The following is a 19,771-nucleotide window of genomic DNA, read 5'->3' as shown; positions in this document are numbered from 1 at the left end:
GTCGAGGTTTGATAAGGGCTTTCATTCTGTATTGCTGAATTTTTTAACTTGCTCTTCTAATATTGTTAACTACCACTATAGCAGCGCGTGAGTGGTTTGAGAAAACAGCACGGCTACTGCGTTGTGCCGATAGCGAAGAGTGTGACCGTGTTTACTCTGTAGACTCTTATCATTGTGAACTCTATAATAGAATAATTTATCATTGTCCAAAATCAATTTTACCGCCAGCCAAGTTTAGACAAATGTCAAGTCGCCAGTGGTGACCAACGGCGATTATAATGACGATGATAATTAGCGTTTAGTTGCATGCAAAGAATGGGCGAACTGAATACGCACTTCTAGATGCAGCGCTCGACGACAGTAGCACCAAATCAAAGCGCTGCCTTCAGCTGCATTCAAGATGAACGTAGCAAAGAAGGCTTCGAGCAAAGCAGCTAAGCCAGTCACCGCGGTTATACCTCCGAAATTGCGCTATGCGGAGTCCGAGGCCAAAGGTTCGATTTAGGGCCGCATCAATGGTAAACTTGGGGCGGGATACTGGCGAGCACCGGGGTACGGAGATATTACTGCCAGCGAAATACCGCTGGGTGGTAAAATTAATCCGGAGTGATCGAACTACAGTAACTGGCCATATTCGTGCGATTGCCAAGACATATGAAAATTCCCCACTCAATCAGCACGACAGAAGTACACTACGCGCACTTCTTGACTGTGTCTGCAGCGATTTGGCCCTCAAGTAACATACGCATTCTGCCTAGGATGTTTTAAGCGGTAGTTGTTCAGGTAATAACTACAAGCTTGTGCGAAGCCTTCGATCCTCTGCTTGTTCGATGACGCCCCTTTCCTCATCTCTTTTGCATGGTCTTAAAAAGTTGGGGTCAGAAGTGTAATCGACTTCCGCGCTATTCCTGTCGAAGCTGGTGGCAAGTATATACAGGGAAATTGGACAGCGTCACTGTCCTCAATCCCACATCGCAAATACTTTCCTGTGAGAGCTTAAATCCTCCGTCAGGTGACCCGTACGCTTCAACCTTTCTCTCAGCTTATTCCTACGGCAAGCCCGGCTCTAATGGGCGTCGACACCAGCGCTCGGAAAGGAGAAAATGCCGACAGCTGTCTTCCGCCTCGTTTGTCAAATGCAAGCCAATCCGAGGCACCGAGAGAGCGTCAAAAAACAGACGCTCTCGGCTCCCGTCGGCTCCGTTTTGTGATAGCCTCGACCACGCGTCCCACACAGGGTGTGAACGGGTCGTGTCGTGTTCTTCTGACATGAGTACCTCGTGGTAATCCCCACCATTTACATCTGCTTCCTGCCAAAAGCGTGTGTCTGGGATGTGGTATTTGGCTAGAGCTCCTACAAGAGGCCTCTAGCAGCTTATTTATGCATTCTGGTTCGGGATGAGATGTTTCCTGTCGTGGCGCTCTTCACTGCAGTTGAATTTCCTACCGTTGTTATTAATGGCTGAACACCGCAGCAAAGAAAAATCAGCGCCCGAAGAAAGCAAGTCTAGCGATATAATTTCGCAGGTGGCGCACTGCATCACTCTTTATGCGCGAAAAGCAGGGAATAGAAATGACGTGCTGCAAGCCAGACCTGTTGCTTGGACAGCAGCGCCATCCTAAGTGACAGGTCTGGCTTATTGGGTGGATTGTTTAGACGTTTCTGTTAGACAAAACCTCCACACCGACAATCGGGGGGGGGGGGGGGGGGGGAGGACAGTTGCCTCTGATAATCCTGCCTCGCATTTCGGCTCTTTAGTGCGTGCATAAATTACAGCAGCCGCCGTCGCCATATGCATCTGTGCAACGGCGAGCAGAGCAACCGAGGAAACAAAACCTCAGCAATCCCGCGGCGGCACACTATTCGCAACGCAACGTCAATTCGCATCGTAACGAGAAAGGGGCGGCGATGGTGAGAGCAGCCAGTAAACTAACCCATCTATTTGCATTCTTGAGCCAGTTCCATGTTTGATTCCTTCTATACGGCGCCGACAGCGGCTGTCACAGCGAATACGCCCTTCGTTGGTGTGTGTGCGATACGCAGAGCTTCCCTAGTCGCTCCGTTTCGTCACGCTTTCGTTCAGCCTTTCGCACACGTGTCTTTCTTTTTTATTGATACAAGAGTGAGCGCAGTTTTGCTCCCAACGCAATTGGCGATGCTCAACGGACACCTGTATTATTACTCCCCTATTACGCACTATGCGTTTTATTTTTTCGTTATTTATAGGAGAGTGGGGAAGCGAACGTAAGGTATATATTGTTTTGTGCAACACCTCCGCCGATTCTTTGGCAAGTTGAGAAATATATCTGCGTGTTTAGCGCTGCCTTGAAGCGTATTGCGTCTGTGCCGTTTCATCAAGCTGCTTTTCCAAAGGCAAGCGTTTAACTCGTTCGCCAGTGAAGCATCTTGCCGAAATTGCTTTCTTTCCTCCCCTTAGTGATTATAGGCGGTCATCTTAATGATGTTGAATAAAACACGGATCTTTTTTTTTTTTTTTCAGAGTGGGTGCTTTCATTTATTGCTAGATTGATTTTGTCCGTGTCGGTGGCTTTAAATGTGGCTTGTTTCTAAACGATGGGCGCGCGCTCTTCGTGTGTGTCATCTCCGACCTATCATCCCGTGCTTGCTCGTGGCCATTATATCTCCGATTTTCGTTAACGTCCTTATTTTTCGCTTGCGCTTCGTGCGCTTCCTGCTTCCTTCCGAAGGCCTTTCCGCACCCGAGAGAGGAAAGGACACGCCATTCGTCCCGTGACGTTCGCCATCTAAAGGTGCTTAATTCTGCATAGAACTTTTGTTGGAAACACTATAGCCGGGCTGAGCCGAACGAACACCCTTAAAGCAGTTATTTTAGGACCATATTCAAGCTCTGCTAAAAGCAGCGGCCGCTACATAGTAACTAAAAGTGCGACAATCAGTGGACAGCTGATCAACGTTTTTATTATTGTTGCCGTTTCAGTACTTCTACAAACATGAGTAAAAAAGTAGCACGCATGATTCGGTACATAACGCGACTCTGTTATTTAAATCTAAACGGGTACATAAACAGTGCTCAAAAACTGAAAAAAAAATAACTTGTCCGATAGATTGTATGGGCGGTACAAACAAAACAAGATAACATTAAAGCAGAGCTGTTTATGCGAAACGCATGCTTAACACGTATTGAATATTCTGATTTTTCTTCACAGTATTCACGCTGTATTTTTTAGAGGGGCACATAAATGTTTATATAAAATACTGATTTAATCAAGTTAAACGACTTGATTTCACCGGAACAGTACCGATGGCGAAGGGTGCAGCAAAAGAACACGACGAGCGTCCTGCATTATGCTTTCTATTTGTTACGCAGGACAGTGGAGTAGCCAAGTAGCTATTTGGTACCTTTGTCACTGAATTTTCGCGAAGATAAGTCACCACACAAGCGCTTCCTTACCGTGATACGCCGTATGTCTCAAACTGAAATATTGCTGTATTGCGCCTATGTGGAGTGCGTACGTACTTATCGTTCCTTCTTGGTTTTGCGTTTGCGTCTACTACGCACGTGCATGATTTCGGTGATAAACATGGAGTACGGAAAAACAAAAATCAACCCAACAGACAAGTAGAACGGCGAAAGCGAACAACCACTGCTGCGTCACGTTCGCCGCACGCAGTACGCGTTCAGTGAAAGCCGACTTTGTATGCATGAATGCTCGCCCGTGGTCCGTGCGTCAGTCAGGCCACTGCGGAAAGCGCGGAGCGCCATAACAAGGAAAGATGCGCCGCTAGTGAGTGTTCTCCGGTGGCCCCCGATTTTTCTTCTGCGTCACAATTCTTTTGTTTCAAGCGCACCGTCGTAGCGGCGCTCGGCAGAATTCGCCACGTTCACTACACGCAATAGTAGATACGTGCCGGCGATAACGACAAAGGAGCCGCTCAATGGGACCTTTCCCGTTCGACTACTCCCTGTATCTTTTTTTTCTCTCCCTTGCTTGTGTAGAGCACCATTTATTCAACCTCACGTGGCGATTGCTTCTTTCGTTTTAGGCTTTCGTTTCTGAACTGGCTGGTCTGAAAGCGATTTCAATCTTGTGCTGGCGTTGCGCTGCGAAAGCTATGGATCTATCTGGAGCCAGAAGAAACCGCCGTGAAGGCATGGTGGCTTTTGCGTAGCGCTACGGAGCCCGAGGGTGCGGCACCAAATCGCGGCCGCACTCCTTACGCGTGACATCTGCTAAACGAAAGCTTCACGGTATGATCAGTGGCACATAACGGACAAGCCATCCTCCCTTCTAGGGAACATGCCACTGGCTCTCGTTAATCAGTGGTCGACCCGAGGCCCAGCCTTCGCTGCGCTGCCGGGAGTTGGAGTTGTGCTGATAGGGTGCAGGCAGAAGCTCCCCCGAGTCTTCGAAGTCTATTCAGCGTCTTGCACGACCACAACTTTGGACATGGCGAGCGCGGGCGCGTCACAAGATCGAGACGCGCAATGAATGGACCTAAACCTTTGACCTTTAAGCACGTGCTGCTTTGTAAAACAGCACCCGGCGCAAGGGCTCGGTACCTCTGCGTGTCAGCGCTGCCACATTCCGCCTTTCGGACAGTGAGTATTCGCTCCAAAATGAGAACCGGTCTTCTAGTTATTTTCCCGACGATGGGTCAGCCGTGTCGAACTGGGACGAGTGCGACAGCGCAGCGAGAGAGACAAAGCGAGCTATTTAGAGCCATTCATGTCACGGAATGACATTGTCGCAGAGGCTTTTCAAGTACCATAGTTGTGGCAAAAGGGGTGGCCGGGACGCAGCCGCGGCGCAGGGTGTGACACCCTCAGCGGCAATGAGTTTTGTTGTCGTTGCCCCGAAAACATCCCCCCCGCCCCACGAACACACCCTCACGCTTCCAAGTACCCCAGTCCGTCACCTTTCTTGCCCTTCCCGAGGCGCGAAACCGTAGTCGTGTCAGCTACTAGAGAAAATTGCTCTACCAAGAAGATACAGGTAGGCACGTCTGTACCTTTGGGTTGCATTTCCCAACTATTCTTTGAGTGTAACTTTCGGCGTTTCTCAGTTAACTTTTAGGCCGAGAAGCCTTCAGTTTTCATCCTTAGGTACAATGGAGTAGCTGGAAGTAAACTGCTCCCGACCTTTTAGCTCTATCCTTTCCGCTAACTATACCCTACCCTATCGGTCACACTACAATTTCAGGCGTTCAGCCGGAAAGAATCCCGCGTCGGCGAACTGTGGGTACCGCGAGCTGAGAAGAGGGGCCCAATTCTCAGACTTTGCTTGCACCATCACACAATGGTGACGGGGTGGAACTCCAGCGCACAGGACGAAGCTAGGTCAAGGCACTGCCACCGCTTTTCAGAATTCTCTTTAGAAAGGCTTCACGCAGAGACCGGCAGAATGCAAAGTCGTCCCTGCGCAGTAGCCCACCTGTTCATGGCGACATGTGATGGCTTTGCTGACTTTCAAGCGCACCTGAAGCACTCTAGAAAAGTTTCCCCTCCCCCCACCGCCCTTGCTTACTGAATAAGTGTTGTCAGATCAGGTGTGTCGCTTTGTGCAGGTAAAAACAATGATTCCGAATCTTTTAGGAATCCGTTCTTCGGAAAACGACTTCGTGACCGCCAGCTTTCATTCTACGCTTCGTGCTTACGCAAGGGTGGCCTTGACCGACGTTTCAAACGTCTGTCAAGGCTGAGTGTAAAAAAGTACGACCCCCTCCTCCCTCTGTCATACATATATACAGAAATCTTGTTCCGTGGACTCCTAGGACAGCGATGCTGTAGCCGGCGGCGTTTATGGGCGCCTTCCAGCGGCAGGTTGCGCGCAACGATACCTCTCCTCTGGAGACATGTCAGACGTGGGGAGGCTGCGGCGCGGCAGTTCTGTCGCATGTGAGCGCTGATGTTAAGTCACAGCTTCCGTGGCGACAGGCTGCGGCCAGTAGGAACAAGTGGATTGTGGGCGCAAACGCAGCTGGCTGATCTGGCTTCGAGCTCCCGGCCGTGGTCTCTAGAAGGGCAACTGGCGGATTAGCTGCGCTGGTTGCCGTTCACTCGGTACGGCGACCCAACCCCGAGTGTGCTGTTCCGGAATGATTTGTACTCTGCACACATAGTCACTTTATGGAAGGATCGGGTAATAAGATATTAAAACTGTTTTGCTTTTTAAATAGTTTATTCCACACTGTTTACATTAGTGTCATGAGTTCGCCATAATAATTCGCTAATTATTGCACTATTTACGCAGTAGCGCAGAAGCACAAGGGCGTTCGTCATCCATGTGCGTCGGCGCTACTGTTTAAATAATGCCATACAACCTAGCCCACCAGTCTGTCCTTTTAATTATTGTGATAGTCCTGAATTGTATTAACCCCACCCCCTTTGCATTCCTCTCTCAGGGCCTTTAGGAGGAATTTTTGAAATAAAAATAAAAAGTGTGTGACAGACGATCGGGTTCTATTCCTAAGCGCAAACGGGTTCTTGCGAATGACTGCTTAGGGGTGAGAAATCGGGAGCCACGATTCTATCTATGTACTTATTGACCGGAGTTCATTTTAAAGTTTTTTTATTTCTTTTTTTTCTTCTTTGCAGCCTTGTTCTACGTCGTTTGCTCCGGCCTGAGTGTGACGGCTGGTGCCCATCGCTTATGGAGTCACCGTGCCTACAAGGCCAAGCTACAACTCCGAATCATTCTGATGCTGTTCAACTGCATGGCTGGACAGGTAGGGATGAAAGCTCTTCAATTTTATTCAGTAAACTTTGCCCAAACGACACCTACTATAATTTGTTACATCTGGTACTCGTATTTAAGCTTCTCTTTTTGGGAACGAGATGAAAAGCTTATTGCTTATACAGTATATGGAAGAAACAGGCTTCGTTTCCAGGAAAACACAAAAGAAAAATCTGCGGGGGCTTCCTAGCATAATTATATAAAACAAGTTCGCTGTACACTCGGCTATCAACTGGGGTAGCTAAATAATCTTCTATTCAAAACAATATGTCTAATAAAAGGACAACAGGCACGGACATCCTCAACTCTAACCCAGGTGGTGCAAGAAGTTGATATTTGCATTTGGCAGAGGCAATGCAAGCAAGCATATCCTTTTCATAGCCCATATAAAACTGTGCTGCGGCAACATTGTCCAGTATTATTCTAGATGGAGATGGCACTGAAACAGGTAGTTTTTTCCCCCTTGGTTCGCTGCGACATTGGGAAGAAAGAACTGCGGATTTTTTTTTTTTTCCGCAAAGATCTAAGAGGTTAGTTGTCGGTAGCCCCGTTTCGCGCCGCAGGGTTATGGCTCTCGCCATTCCTTCTACGCTTATCGTCGAGGGCTTCAGTGCGAACGGATATTGGAGCCTGTACGCGTTCCGTTAGGTTAACTTGCTTGACGCCGGCTTTCTTATTAGACGGATAAAACTAAGAGGAAGTGACAAATTTCGGCGAAAGGTTTTGCAGTGGAAATCAGCTGCGTAGTTCGTGTTTTTCATAGAGAGCAAGAGGGCTGGTAATCTGCAGGCTGTAGTAACCAACCGGTGTACGTCAGCACGGGGAGAACGTTGGCATTTCAGTCACCCGCTTAAAGACTGCACTGCCGCCATATTGCGGCAGCCGGGCGTCCCGAAATTATCGTTTAGCCTTTCGCACTTTGGGACGTGCCAGCGATTCAAATGGATCTTATTGAGGGCCGCAAACAACCTGTGCTGGCAACTTCGCTAGAAGACAGCGCTCAAAATGAGTGCTAGATGAGAATAAAGTAAAGCTAGTAATCGAACAGCAGCCTGTCAACACATTCCACTTCCTTATTTTTAGCATGCGCCTAGTCATACTTTATTGAAGAAATGTGAATCCCAATGATCGCGGGCAACGGGACCTGCTTGGGTGTTCTCTCGCCATTTTGTATCCCACATCGATCAATTTTTCCGGAAGTTTCACCTTCCCCAATTTAGCTGGCGGCGGCAGATGCCCTTACATATGGGTATAAACAACTAGCCCACCTGTGTCTTGAATACCCTTACAAAAGGCGGTCACCACCCTAAAACAAGACTTGCATGTAGGCTCCCTAGTTGATGCTGCATTTTAACCAACTCACCAAAACCAGCAAACACAGAACTCTAGCGAGACTTTTTGACTTCGCTGCACTGACATACGGTCAAAGTGAGATTTGCGTCGCAGGGAGAAAGCGCCATCGCACGACCAACAAGGTCTCAGGCATACCAACCGAAGCAAGTAGAAACGGAGCGTGCTAGGTTTTCGCGAGAGAAGCAGGAAGTGGGCGGGAGAGAAACTGGCCGTTTGTTGCATGCACCATCGAAGCGAAGCAAATCACTGTGTGAGGAGTGTCATTTAGAGGCTTTCACCTTCAGAAGTGAGGACGTTGGGGTCGCTAATTGAAGACGGCGTCGGTGGGCATCGCGGATATTGCCAATGCTTAGCCTAAATATAGCGTTCTCGCCGGTGCCCTTACCTGGACTGAGTAAATGGCGACCTATTGTGCATCTATCCCGGGGCCGAATTTGTACCTACACTTCAGTGGAGGCCGGCGTATGCAGAAGCCTGACCTTGCGCGTTGTCTCTGGCGGTCCGCTTGCTTTTGCTTCAACTTTGCAGGGAATTGAAGGCTAAGTGACAGGATAATTCGCACATTTCCACCGCTTATACTTCCATAACGGAGACATGCTTGGTAGATATCATATGGAGAGCAACTGCAATGACATTTACTGCGTGTCTTTGTAGTCTTATGTAGTTCAAAAGAGTACAGATATCATTAGCTTGGAAAGAAAGGTTGCTGAAACAATTTTTGCAGTAGAATCACAACTTCGTTTCTTTTTTCTTTTTATAGAACGTCGAGGTTATTGCGCTATCTGTAAAGACGGCAGTAAGATACACTGTGCCACTAACTCGTCAACTTCAGAAGGCACGAAGAGCTGTAGCATTTTGCACTCCATGCACCTTCTCTTACAATGTGTACACTATTTTAATAATGCTAGGTGCGACTGAAATAGGAACTTCTGCGGATGCAGTCCTGATTGTATGTCTTGCGTTTGTGCGCTCGTGTACTTCCACCCTTGTTTTACTCCGGCTGTACAGGTGTACGTTTATCATTACCCTTTCTCATTTAAGGCAGGCGTGGTGCCCTTCTGATGGAAGTTGCCAACCTGCCCCTCGCTTTCGCTTTCCTGTCAAGTGTTTATATGTTTTCAAATAAAATAATCCTAATTATTCTCATTTTATGCACAGAACGACATCTATGACTGGGTGCGCGACCACCGCGTTCACCACAAGTACTCCGAGACTGATGCCGACCCGCACAACGTGAACCGCGGCTTCTTCTTTGCTCACGTTGGCTGGCTTATGTGCCGAAAGCATCCCGAGGTTACCAGGAAGGGCAAAGCCATCGACTGCTCAGACGTCGCCAATGACCCCGTCGTCAAATTCCAGACCCGGTGAGCTGCTGCTTTTTCCATGTTTTCGCAGGGCTGAAAATAATGAGCAACATTACGCTCTTCGGCACTACAATATACCTTGCAACATGCCTCACTCTACGAGATATATTGTGGTGGACAGAACAAGTTGTTTTTGCTGCGCTTGGTCACAGTTGAGAGATAGTTTAATAGTATCTTTAGAGGTTAGCTCAGCGACCAACTTTGCATGCTACTTGAGGTGAGATGGTGAGCATTGCGAAAAAAAAGGTTAGCAGCTGCGTAAATGCAGCTGTACACTTAACCAGAGGACACTGCAAGCGAAAGTAATTAATGCCTTTAGATATCACGCAATTTGTGGACTTCAAACACGCTACTAGCCTTCTGCATGGTAGCCGTCATTGCTCGTATATGCAGCCGTATTCTTGTACGATCACTTATGGCGATGCTTTCCCGTTATCCAGATTTTGCGTAACCAGCGCCAGATGTATCGGCATCTACGAGTGACCGCATTCTCGTCACCATGCCAAGCAATTGGTCTTGCCATAGTGCCAGAAATGCTGTCGTCGCTCGACGCTGACGCGTCCGGTACTAGTATCGTGAAAGGATGGGACCGTCCGAGAATACCTTTCCCCATTATTTTGGTCTGCACCTCCTAACAATACCTAAAATGTGCTACCTTGTGCAGGGAACTGACTAAGCAAGTGCACTTTCCTAAGCCACTCGCTAAAGGTTTCGCTCCCTTGCACCCAGGTACCACATCCCGATGACAATCCTGTTCTGCTTCATCGTGCCGACCGTGGTGCCGTATCGGTTCTGGGGCGAGAGCCGCTGGAACGCCTTCTTCGTGGCCGCTATCTTGCGCTGGGTGTTCCAGCTCAACTCCACCTGGCTGGTGAACAGTGCTGCGCACATCTGGGGCCAGAAGCCGTACGACAAGAACATCTCGCCGGCCGAGAACTTGTTTGTGTCCTTCCTGGCCATCGGCGAAGGGTTCCACAACTACCACCACACATTCCCCTGGGACTACTCGACCAGCGAGCTTGGATGGAAGCTCAACATCTCCACGATGTTCATCGACCTCATGGCCAAGATCGGCTGGGCGTACGACCTGCGTCAGCCCACCCGCGAGATGATCGATCAGCGGATAGCGCGAACGGGTGACGGCAGTCACGCGTCGCAACGGCACCACCACGAGCACGACTATTGAGTTAGATAGACGCCGCCCCGGACGCACCTGCTCTTCTGTCTGCCTCTTGGTTGGCCCCGCTCAGGCGCAGTGCACCCCTGCTGGGCAGCGCGGAACCACTGTTGAACATTCGTATGATTCCGGTGCTTGACGTCACGTGCCCATCTGGAAGATTACTTAAGTCCTGTACCCGGCCGCAGTGTTTTCGCTACTACATGTCATCACGCATCAACACCCACGAGGGCCCCCGCGACGCCATTTTTTGCTGCTCAGGTTTCTCATTCGCTGCTTCACCGCGCGGCACGGGGCACAGACCACCGCGCGCACGACTGCGCAGGAAGGCTGCAACCTTCTGGAAGACGGCACTTTCACTCGGGGGTAGCGTGCTGCCTGTGAAGGTGTAACTCTTCTGTGCGTCGCGACGGCCCTCGTGAATAGTCCGCTGGACCCGCGCGACTAAAGACGTGTGATGCGTGGTGTTTGCGTAGCCGTAGATTAGTACGCTAATGCTCGGTTATGCCATCGTCGAACCAGGATCTTGCGACCACAACTTTCCTTCGTAACGTGACAGATTTACGTGACATTTGTTTTTCTTTTGCTGGTGATACTCGCGAGAAACCATTTCGCCATGGAGACGGAAGAGTAGTGTTCGTGGCGCGCAGTTTGGACTATTTTGTCTATTTATCGCAGGTAGTGCCTTAGGAAAAAGTAGTCAAAGTGCAAGTGGCCTCATTCGATTATCTCCCCAGAAGTCCCTAGAAGGCTACTGGTAGGAAGGCAATGAAGAAAACTGTAGGAAGCGTTGCCGAGGCTGAGTCTACCTACTTTTGACTCTTCACTAATTTATCGCAGACAAGCGGTAAAAAGAAACCACCTCTGGTCTCATGTGAAATCGCTGTGTTGTGCTTTGTGCGCTTTCCGCAGGCCAAGCCCGCCATGACGCGGACACGCTCACAGTATTTGAAAGAATGAAATATTCGTGTATTTGTTTTATGTTGTCGTTGTTACCGTGTGTCGTCCACTTCCTTGATTTGACACTAAAATCATGTCACAAGGGGCTTGAAGTTATCCTATTGATGTCACTAGCGGCACACGCCTATGTATTGTACCTTATTATTTTTGTGCTCTCGAGGGCATGTCATGTCGTTAGTGTTTAACATACTAGGTGTATCTGTAGGCAGTTTTGTCCAGTCAATTTGTTCGAATATGTTTTCGTTACCTACAGTGCAACTAATTGTGTTTGATGTTGCGCATTAACAACGCCCACGTATGCCTACCACCGATATTACTTAGCTACATCTAAGAATGTATATATCTACTTCACCATGTTGTTGCCCAAATAAAGTTATAAACTGAGTACTTGTGATTAAGGCTGCTTCATTACTCTTATGAAAGAGTGGAGTGTTTTGATGTTGCCATGTATGTATGCACGTGAACTACACGTACTATGCATGCGTTGCCTTGCATACTGCACGCGAGGCAACGTGAAAACACTAGTCATCGACAGGAATCTGTCGAGTTTCTGAAGTCTGCGCTAGCGTAGGGAAACGCTGTGACCGCTCTAAGGATTAAGTACCACAGTGCGGATTGCGGGCGCTGAGCTATAGGGACGAAATCGGCACAAGCGTGTGGGTCAATTTAGCTCCTCCCGAGGCTAAAACAAAACTGCTAGAAAAGAAAGCAATTTCCCGGTCGTGCCACGAAGGACCATGTCGTTGTGGCTGGAGAAACACGCGACATTTGTCGTGTATTCGTCCCTTGACTATCGCCTGGCGTCGTTAGAGCGGATAAAATATTCCTTGTAAACGATTTTCACTAATTTGGCGAGAGAACAATGATGACCAGTGGGGAAAAAAAATCGCAGAGCCAACGCAATGTTGGCATCTAAACTAGGCGAAGTTTTGTGCGTCGTTTAGGTGTGTGATTTTTCAAGGTAACGACAGGTCTGAATGTTGCACGCCACGTTCATTAAAGGTGCAGTTCCGTGCCCTCGGCTGAAGTGCTGAAACCGTGAGTTGAAAGCTCATGTGTTTATTTATCTGCTTCATTTTTTTTTCGTTCACTCGTGTGTGTGTGCGCGCATGCGTGCGTGTGTGCAAAGAGGTGTACATGTTGCGTCTCCGGATATACAAGTGGTGTGTTTCTTAGTGAGCGAAATGAATTAGTTACATGAGAGGGTCTTGAGGGCGGCAGCGATGAGGGCGATACAAAGAGGCACATTTGCGCACGCTCACATGGTTTCCTCTTCGCCGTCCCGCACAGCAGGATCGCGCGGGGATGCCGGCCGGTGAGTGCAGTAGTATGACACGTGCATGCTTACGGCATTCAACCCGCGTGAAATGACGGGGTCGATTGCACCCCCACTGCGAGACACAGTCCGGTGGGTTGGGGTCGTGTCGAGAGGTGACATAAACTTGAGTCCGCGAGTGCCTTTCGTGAAATCGTAGATCTACGTGTTTTGACGTTAGTGAAGACCGACATCAAAGTTCTCGGGGACGATCAGAGGCGTCCACTTGTCGTTGTGTCCCGGACTTACACTCATGACGGCAAACTAAACGTAGTGCCCTCCACGTAGTGAGGTCAACTGGTTTCTGGCTCCACCCCACGCGACCTCCATCATATGGAAGCGTTTCGCTTCTGCTCAACTCTGGAACGTTGCTGATTTCTTGTTATTGTTAGTAATTTATTCTTCTCTTCTTTGTTTGTTTTTTTTTCTTTAGGAGGGTTTCTACTAAGGTTTCCCACTGAGTTCTAAGAGGTGAGAGCACGTTAGGGTGCGAAACTTCACAACTTACCACTGCAGTGTGTGTCTGTGTGCGCGCGCGTACGAGTTTCAGAACTCAAAGAAGGTACACCTAAATTCACTTATGGGAATTTTGTGCCAAAGCCTCCGCACACTTCACGGAATTCACAACAATTTCTTTTATTTTTGCCATTCTAGCACGTTAAATGTTCTAAAATCTGGATAAAGGGTGTATGTGGTTGCCTTTGAAGGGGTGGTAATGTGTTATGTGCTTTCTTTACCAATAAACAGTTGACTAGAACCAAGCAGACAGCGTCGAAATCTATGATGTCACGCGAACTGCTTTTAGGGCAGCGTCGAGGCCGCCGGTCGTTTGCGTCTACATTTTTCTTATTTTTCTTTCTTCTGGTTCACCAAGTCTGTCACCGTTAAACTGGTTGTTCTGCTACTGCAGGTGATTACTTTACTAATGCAACTAAATATTCTTCTTCAGTGCCTCCCCCTTTAGAGGTGAAAAAAGAGAACTTCACTTCATCCCTTTTCTCGCGCGCGTCTGTAACAAAGAGCCACATATTGCTAATTCGCTTTGGTATGCGCACACCGTCACACGGTAGTGACGGTCAAGAACACAGTAGCGAAGCTGTGAATGGCGAAACATTCTTTATTGGGTGAACCTGTGCCCAGAAAAACAGGCTACACTCAAAGCATAAGGAAGCGGCGAACACAGTCGGTGATCATCGAAAACCTGGTCAGCGGGTAAAGCGCCTCGGCTTTTATACATGAGGCATCGAAGGTTCCAGAGAAAAAGCTGGTTCCCGCATGTCTTCCAGAAAGTACTACAGAATTCGCGTTACGCATACATGCAATCAGATCGCACAAGGTTCGGTGACAAAAGACAGCGGACAGAACCATCGATAACATTTGTTAGACGGTGAAACGCGGTCACCCAGTGAGCAAGTACACGCGCCAATATGGAAGCAAAAGACACACCAGAGAGCGGTGAAAATAGGGATATGGCGATTTATGATCGATAACGTAGGGAAAGCTACAGAAAAAGCGCAGCATGGCACGCCGACTTTACGCTTCCCGTGACGTCATTAGTAATATTGCTCGTCCTTATGAGCGCGCTGTTCTCAACCCAAAGGCTGGCTGGCTGGCTGGCTGGCTGGCTGGCTGGCTGGCTGGCTGGCTGATTTCGCAACATACGAAACTAAAAGGAAGCGTTGTCACCTGCTCCACCAAAAGATACGGCAGTGGAAGTAAGATCGAGAAGGTAGAAAAGGAGAAAGATGGATGTGAACATTTGGATCAAAAGAATAGAAAAGAAGGTGAATAAATATAGCTGAAAAGAAGTATAACACCCATTGATAAGTAGACAGGGAGAAATAAAAAGCAATGACAATGAGGTTAACCGGAGGATGTCTTCGGTAGGCGATGCTTTACTAGATAAGGGAGAAATTGGTACGAAAGATGAGAGAAAAAGACAGGGAGAATGAGTATTATGGAACTGTACGTGTGGGTGTCCTCGTGACGTCTGTAAAGATACGTTACCCGGCTACTTCTCCATCTGGACTCTTTACCTGCTGAAAGGCCACGCACAACTTTCAGTCGTATATAATTGCTGCCAATATAGTACTTCATTGCCATCAAACTACACGGCATGACCACCCTTGCCTTTATGGTACCTTCACCGACTTGTAGTGCTCCTCACCTTTCCAGCCATGTAGCCGGTTTCCCTCAGACACAGTGGTGCACAGTTCAGCCGCCTACGTGTTTACACCGGTGGTTCAGTCACGCCTATACACAAGTTCAACTGCCGTGGTGGTGATTCCAGCAAGATCTGTCAACATGCAGCTCAAAGCGTCTCGTGTAACATCAACGACAGTTGCTAACCTCGTTGTTGGTGGAAGTTGCCCTTTTCCGATGCTCCTCAAGGGAGTAACGGTAATTCTTTCCGATACTCCGCAAAGGTAGAATTGATTAAATTAGGCATTTATACACATTTATACCATAATAAAAAATTACTGAGGTGAAAAAAAAAAAAAAACGTGCCCGAAAGTAGCATTCGAACTCAAGTCCTCTCGCTCACAAGTCTGGTACTCTAACCCCTTGACCTCGGTGGTCTTTTTTTTTTTCCTTTCTTTCATGCTATTTATTACAGTAGCAATCAACCCGACATTCACCAGGTGTGCATAGTCAGAGAATGGAGAGCACAATGAAAAAATTAAATTATGGGGTTTTACGTGCCAAAACCACTTTCTGATTATGAGTCACGCCGTAGTGGAGGGCTCCGGAAATTTTGACCACCTGGGCTTCTTTAACGTGCACCTAAATCTAAGTACACGGGTGTTTTCGCATTTCGCCCCCATCGAAATGCGGCCGCCGCGGCTGGGATTCGATCCCGCGACCTCGTGCTCAGCAGCCTAACACCATAGCCACTGAGAAACCACGGCGGGTGAGCACAATGAAAGTCATACAGAGAAAAGGCATCGTTTATACTGTGGGTAGAAATGTTGGTTTCACTTTAGAAGGATGGTAAGGATAGGCACATCACCAAAATGGGGTACCAGTCCGGTTGTGTATCAAGTCCATCATAAACCTGTTTCAGGTGTAGTGTCAATGTACCCTTGTAGGTACAACCGTTTCGGCGTTTCGGTCTATCATTCGCGTTTTCCACAAACTGTGCATTCCGATGAGAAAAAACATATTGAAAGGTGCACTATTATCAGAGGTCGTCAGCAGGTGTCGCACAGTATGAGCGTTAATCTCAAAGCCTTTTTTTTAAAGTCCGTTGGAGGACATGCCAAAATAGTATGGCGTCGGTGCAGCTAATAAAACAATGTTCAGTCGTCTCTGGCACGTCACAAAGGCGACAGTTAGTTAACAGAAGAGACAAAAATACCCTTTCTCTGTAGCCATGTTTTTTACCGGTATGGTTTCACTATGAAGTTTATAAAAGAATGTTTTACAGCAAGGGGATATATACATTTTACGAACTCGCTTTAGTACAACGTGACCTGGCCATTGAATGTATAGTGATCGGTAAAATGGAGGCGGAAATAGCATGGACATATAACGTTTTACGTGACACAGAGTACAAGTATTCAGTGGGAAACCGAACTGTCAGGAAACGAACCCCCAGTAAACTTCTTGCATGAACCCCTACAAGCATAAAGGACAAGAAAAATTGGAAGCAACAATTAAATCAGGTAACGCATTAACAAGTGCTACTTGCATGAATGACCGAATTATAGGATGCGATGTATTGTGAAAAATGAAGAAACAAGACACTGTGTTCCGCACATAAAGATGTACTAAACCCAGCCCACCTTTACTAACGGGCCTGAAAATATTGTCTCGCCTCATGGGCTCAAAAGTTGAAGACCATACGAAGGTTGCAAATATTCGGTGAAAGCGTTGGATGTAGAGCCTGGCACAATGAATAACTTGCAATACATAGTAAATTTTTGTCGCCAAGTGCTTATTGCAGGCTTCGGCTTTCCCAAAAACAGAAATTCGGTGTGGAACGAATGTCTGGAAGTAACTTTGCATGGCCGAAACCCGTTCTTTCCAATAGTGTGCACTTAATTTATATGCATCTAGAGGCACGCCAAGATATTTTGGTGGGACACTGGTCCACTTAACGCCTGCAAACTGTTCTGGTGTATAGCACCATGAGCCAAACCATAAGCCTAAACTTTTTGAGGGGTTCATTCATGCTCCTGACACGCCGACAAATTCCTCTATTGTCGATACCACCTTTTCAACACTGGACTTATCCGTGCAGAAGAACGCTAGATCATCTGCATAAGCTAAGACTTTTACTTCATTACCCAGTATATTGAAGCCATGGATGTAACTCGACTGAATTACGCTTAAGCATAGAGGTTCCTGGTAAAGGGCGAATAGTAGTGGGGACATCGGGCATCTTTGTTTTACTGAAGAGCAAATGGAAACGGGTTCAGAGAGTTGGCCATTAATAACTAAACGAGTAGTACAACAGGTATAGCAAAGCTTAACGCCTTTAAGCACAACGGAGCCAACATTGGCATGCTCCAGGGGAGAAAATAAATAGGAGTGACTGACACGATCAAAATCTTTAGCAAGGTCTACCATTGCAAACTGCTCAGTGGAACCGTAACAGTAATGAAGAAGTGTACGGGCGATATGTATGTTGTTTGAATGGATCGGCCCCTAATTCCACACGTCTGATTGGAACCAATGAGAATGGACATCGCAAATTGCAATCTATTCGATAAAACTTTTGAAAAAGTTTCATAATCCACGTTTGACAATGTGATTGGTCGGTAGCTTTCAACAGAACGCAGTTTTTCCTTATCTGAACATTTGAAATTAAAACTGTGTGGGTTTTGCAAAAAGATTGCGGAAGGGTGTCTACATCTAAACTTGTAATAAAAATGTCCAATAATATGGGACTGATAATTGATTTGAAAGCTTTGTAAAATGCACAGGAAAGTCCATCAGGGCCGGGTGTTTTCGAGAGAGGCAGCTGATCAATAGCTAGTTCAATTTCCTGTACCGTAAGGGCATGACTGATGAATGCACAGTCATCATCCTGTAAAGGTTTTACAAGAGACATAAAACTCTCTAAGGCTTTTGCATCGTGATCATCGGGCCGGGCACTAAACAACACACTGTAGTAAGTTTCGAACTTAGAAATTATGTCACTCGTATTTGTAAGAAGACTACCTTCGGAGTATATTTCCGGAATTACTTTGGAAACAGCGTGACGTCGCTCTTCAAGTAAAGCTTGACGTGTTGGTTGCTCAGACTGCAGAGCACGCCTATTTCGAGATCGAACTCACGCACCTCTGTAACGCACTGCATCTTACTTTTGTAACTCACATTTAAGATTTTCTATCTCAACAATGTAAGTGCCTGGCATTTCGCATTCCATCCGATAAAGGTTGTATAGGCTCTTAAGAAGCATTTTTTCTTCATTCTTTCTATAGAATGCTTTCAGCGATCCAATTTCTATAGCAACTGTACGAACCTCTTGTTTAAATAGTTCCCAAGCTGCAAATAGCGGCAAGTCAGTAGAGAAAAGTTGTTAGGGCCATGCGCACGCGATAAATGAATTCCTGATCATTTAGGAGCTCAGATTTATAAGCTTCCAGAGTGCCCACTGTGGTCGGAAATTAGTTACAGATTTCACACCAATCTTTGCAATAACCATACAACGATCAGAGAATGAAACTGAGAGGGTAATACAGGACAGTCCTCGGGAGAGGAATGATGAAGAAACAAATCTGATCAAGGCGGGCGTAGGAGCGACCTTGAATTCGTGTATAAGAGCGAGATCCCTGTCCCGACACTCCTATATCAGTGAGCCCTGCATTTTCTATTACGTTAGACAAAACTTCACCACTCCTGTCCCGCTGAGTGTTAATGTCGCTTCGATCACTCGCATCCCATACACAATTGAAATCTCCCATTAACACAATGCAACAATCACAGTCCATTAGACTACGCACAGTATCAAATAAGAGAATTCATTTTGCAGCGTCATTAAATGCATAGACGTTGACTATTCGCCATGGCACACCCTGCAACACAAAATCACAACATATATATCGACCTTCAGTGTCTATCTACATGGTAACTGGGATCGAATCCCGGCCAGCCGCATTTCGATGGGGGCGAAATGCGAAAACACCCGTGTACTTAGATTTAGGTGCACGTTAAAGAACCCCAGATGGTCGAAATTTCCGGAGTCCTCCACTACGGCGTGCCTCATAATCAGAAAGTGGTTTTGGCATGTAAAACCCCATAATTTAATTTTACATGTTAACTAAATGCTGAACAAAGCAGGCTCTTTTTCAGAAACAGGAGACAGCCCGCGGATAAACCAAGAGCGTGTGAAACGCAGACATTATATTCAGACAGAAAAGGTCGCAAAGCCCTTTATGTCTCGTCATCACTCTCAATATTGGTCTCCTGCACGGCGACGAAGTCGAGGCGCTTCCTAGACAAAAGCCCGCGAAGCTGCGCCTGTTTCTGCAAAGACCCAAGGCCTCGTACGTTCAAAGTTGGGAAGAGAAGTTACTGGGACAGGGCCATGGTGACTGACTACCCACTATTTAGACTTAATTATCTATGTGGTGGTTCCTAGAGGGTAACGATGAGGCTCCCTCCGAACCCTCACCAGGCCTCCTGGACCGTGATCGTCAGCACTTTCCTGAGTGTTTTGATGTTTTGCGGTGACGTGCTTTTCTTGTGCTGCTAGTCATCTCGATGTCCGTGCTTGATTCCGATCTGTTAGTCGCACGGCGCTTCGGAATTGCCGTATCCGCGCTACTTCGTCTGTCCTCTGCCAGCATAGCGCACGTTGAGATGCTTCGGTGTAGCAGATGAGTCATCAGCGGCTGCCTCATTCGCATGGCTGGGAAGCAGCTGGCTGCGGGGTAA

General features: G+C 47.4%; 1 protein-coding gene across 4 annotated transcripts in view; it reads left to right on the top strand.

The window, feature by feature from the left end:
* LOC126548248 (acyl-CoA desaturase 1-like) overlaps positions 1-11,958 on the top strand; it is a 28,230-nt gene extending 16,272 nt beyond the window's left edge. For all 4 annotated transcript variants that reach the window (XM_055063150.2, XM_055063149.2, XM_055063148.2 and 1 more), the window contains exons 3-5: positions 6,579-6,709; positions 9,229-9,434; positions 10,164-11,958. In XM_055063150.2, coding sequence (XP_054919125.1) covers positions 6,579-6,709; positions 9,229-9,434; positions 10,164-10,620 — 794 coding nt within the window. In that variant the 3' untranslated portion in view covers positions 10,621-11,958. The remainder of the gene's footprint in view (positions 1-6,578; positions 6,710-9,228; positions 9,435-10,163) is intronic.
* The last annotated feature ends 7,813 nt before the right edge of the window (positions 11,959-19,771 follow it).

This window comes from Dermacentor andersoni, chromosome 1 (assembly GCF_023375885.2).
Source record: "Dermacentor andersoni chromosome 1, qqDerAnde1_hic_scaffold, whole genome shotgun sequence".
In the NCBI taxonomy this organism is placed as follows: domain Eukaryota; kingdom Metazoa; phylum Arthropoda; class Arachnida; order Ixodida; family Ixodidae; genus Dermacentor; species Dermacentor andersoni.
The sequence above is the reverse complement of the archived record's forward strand: the minus strand, read 5'-3'. Positions and strand labels throughout refer to the sequence as shown.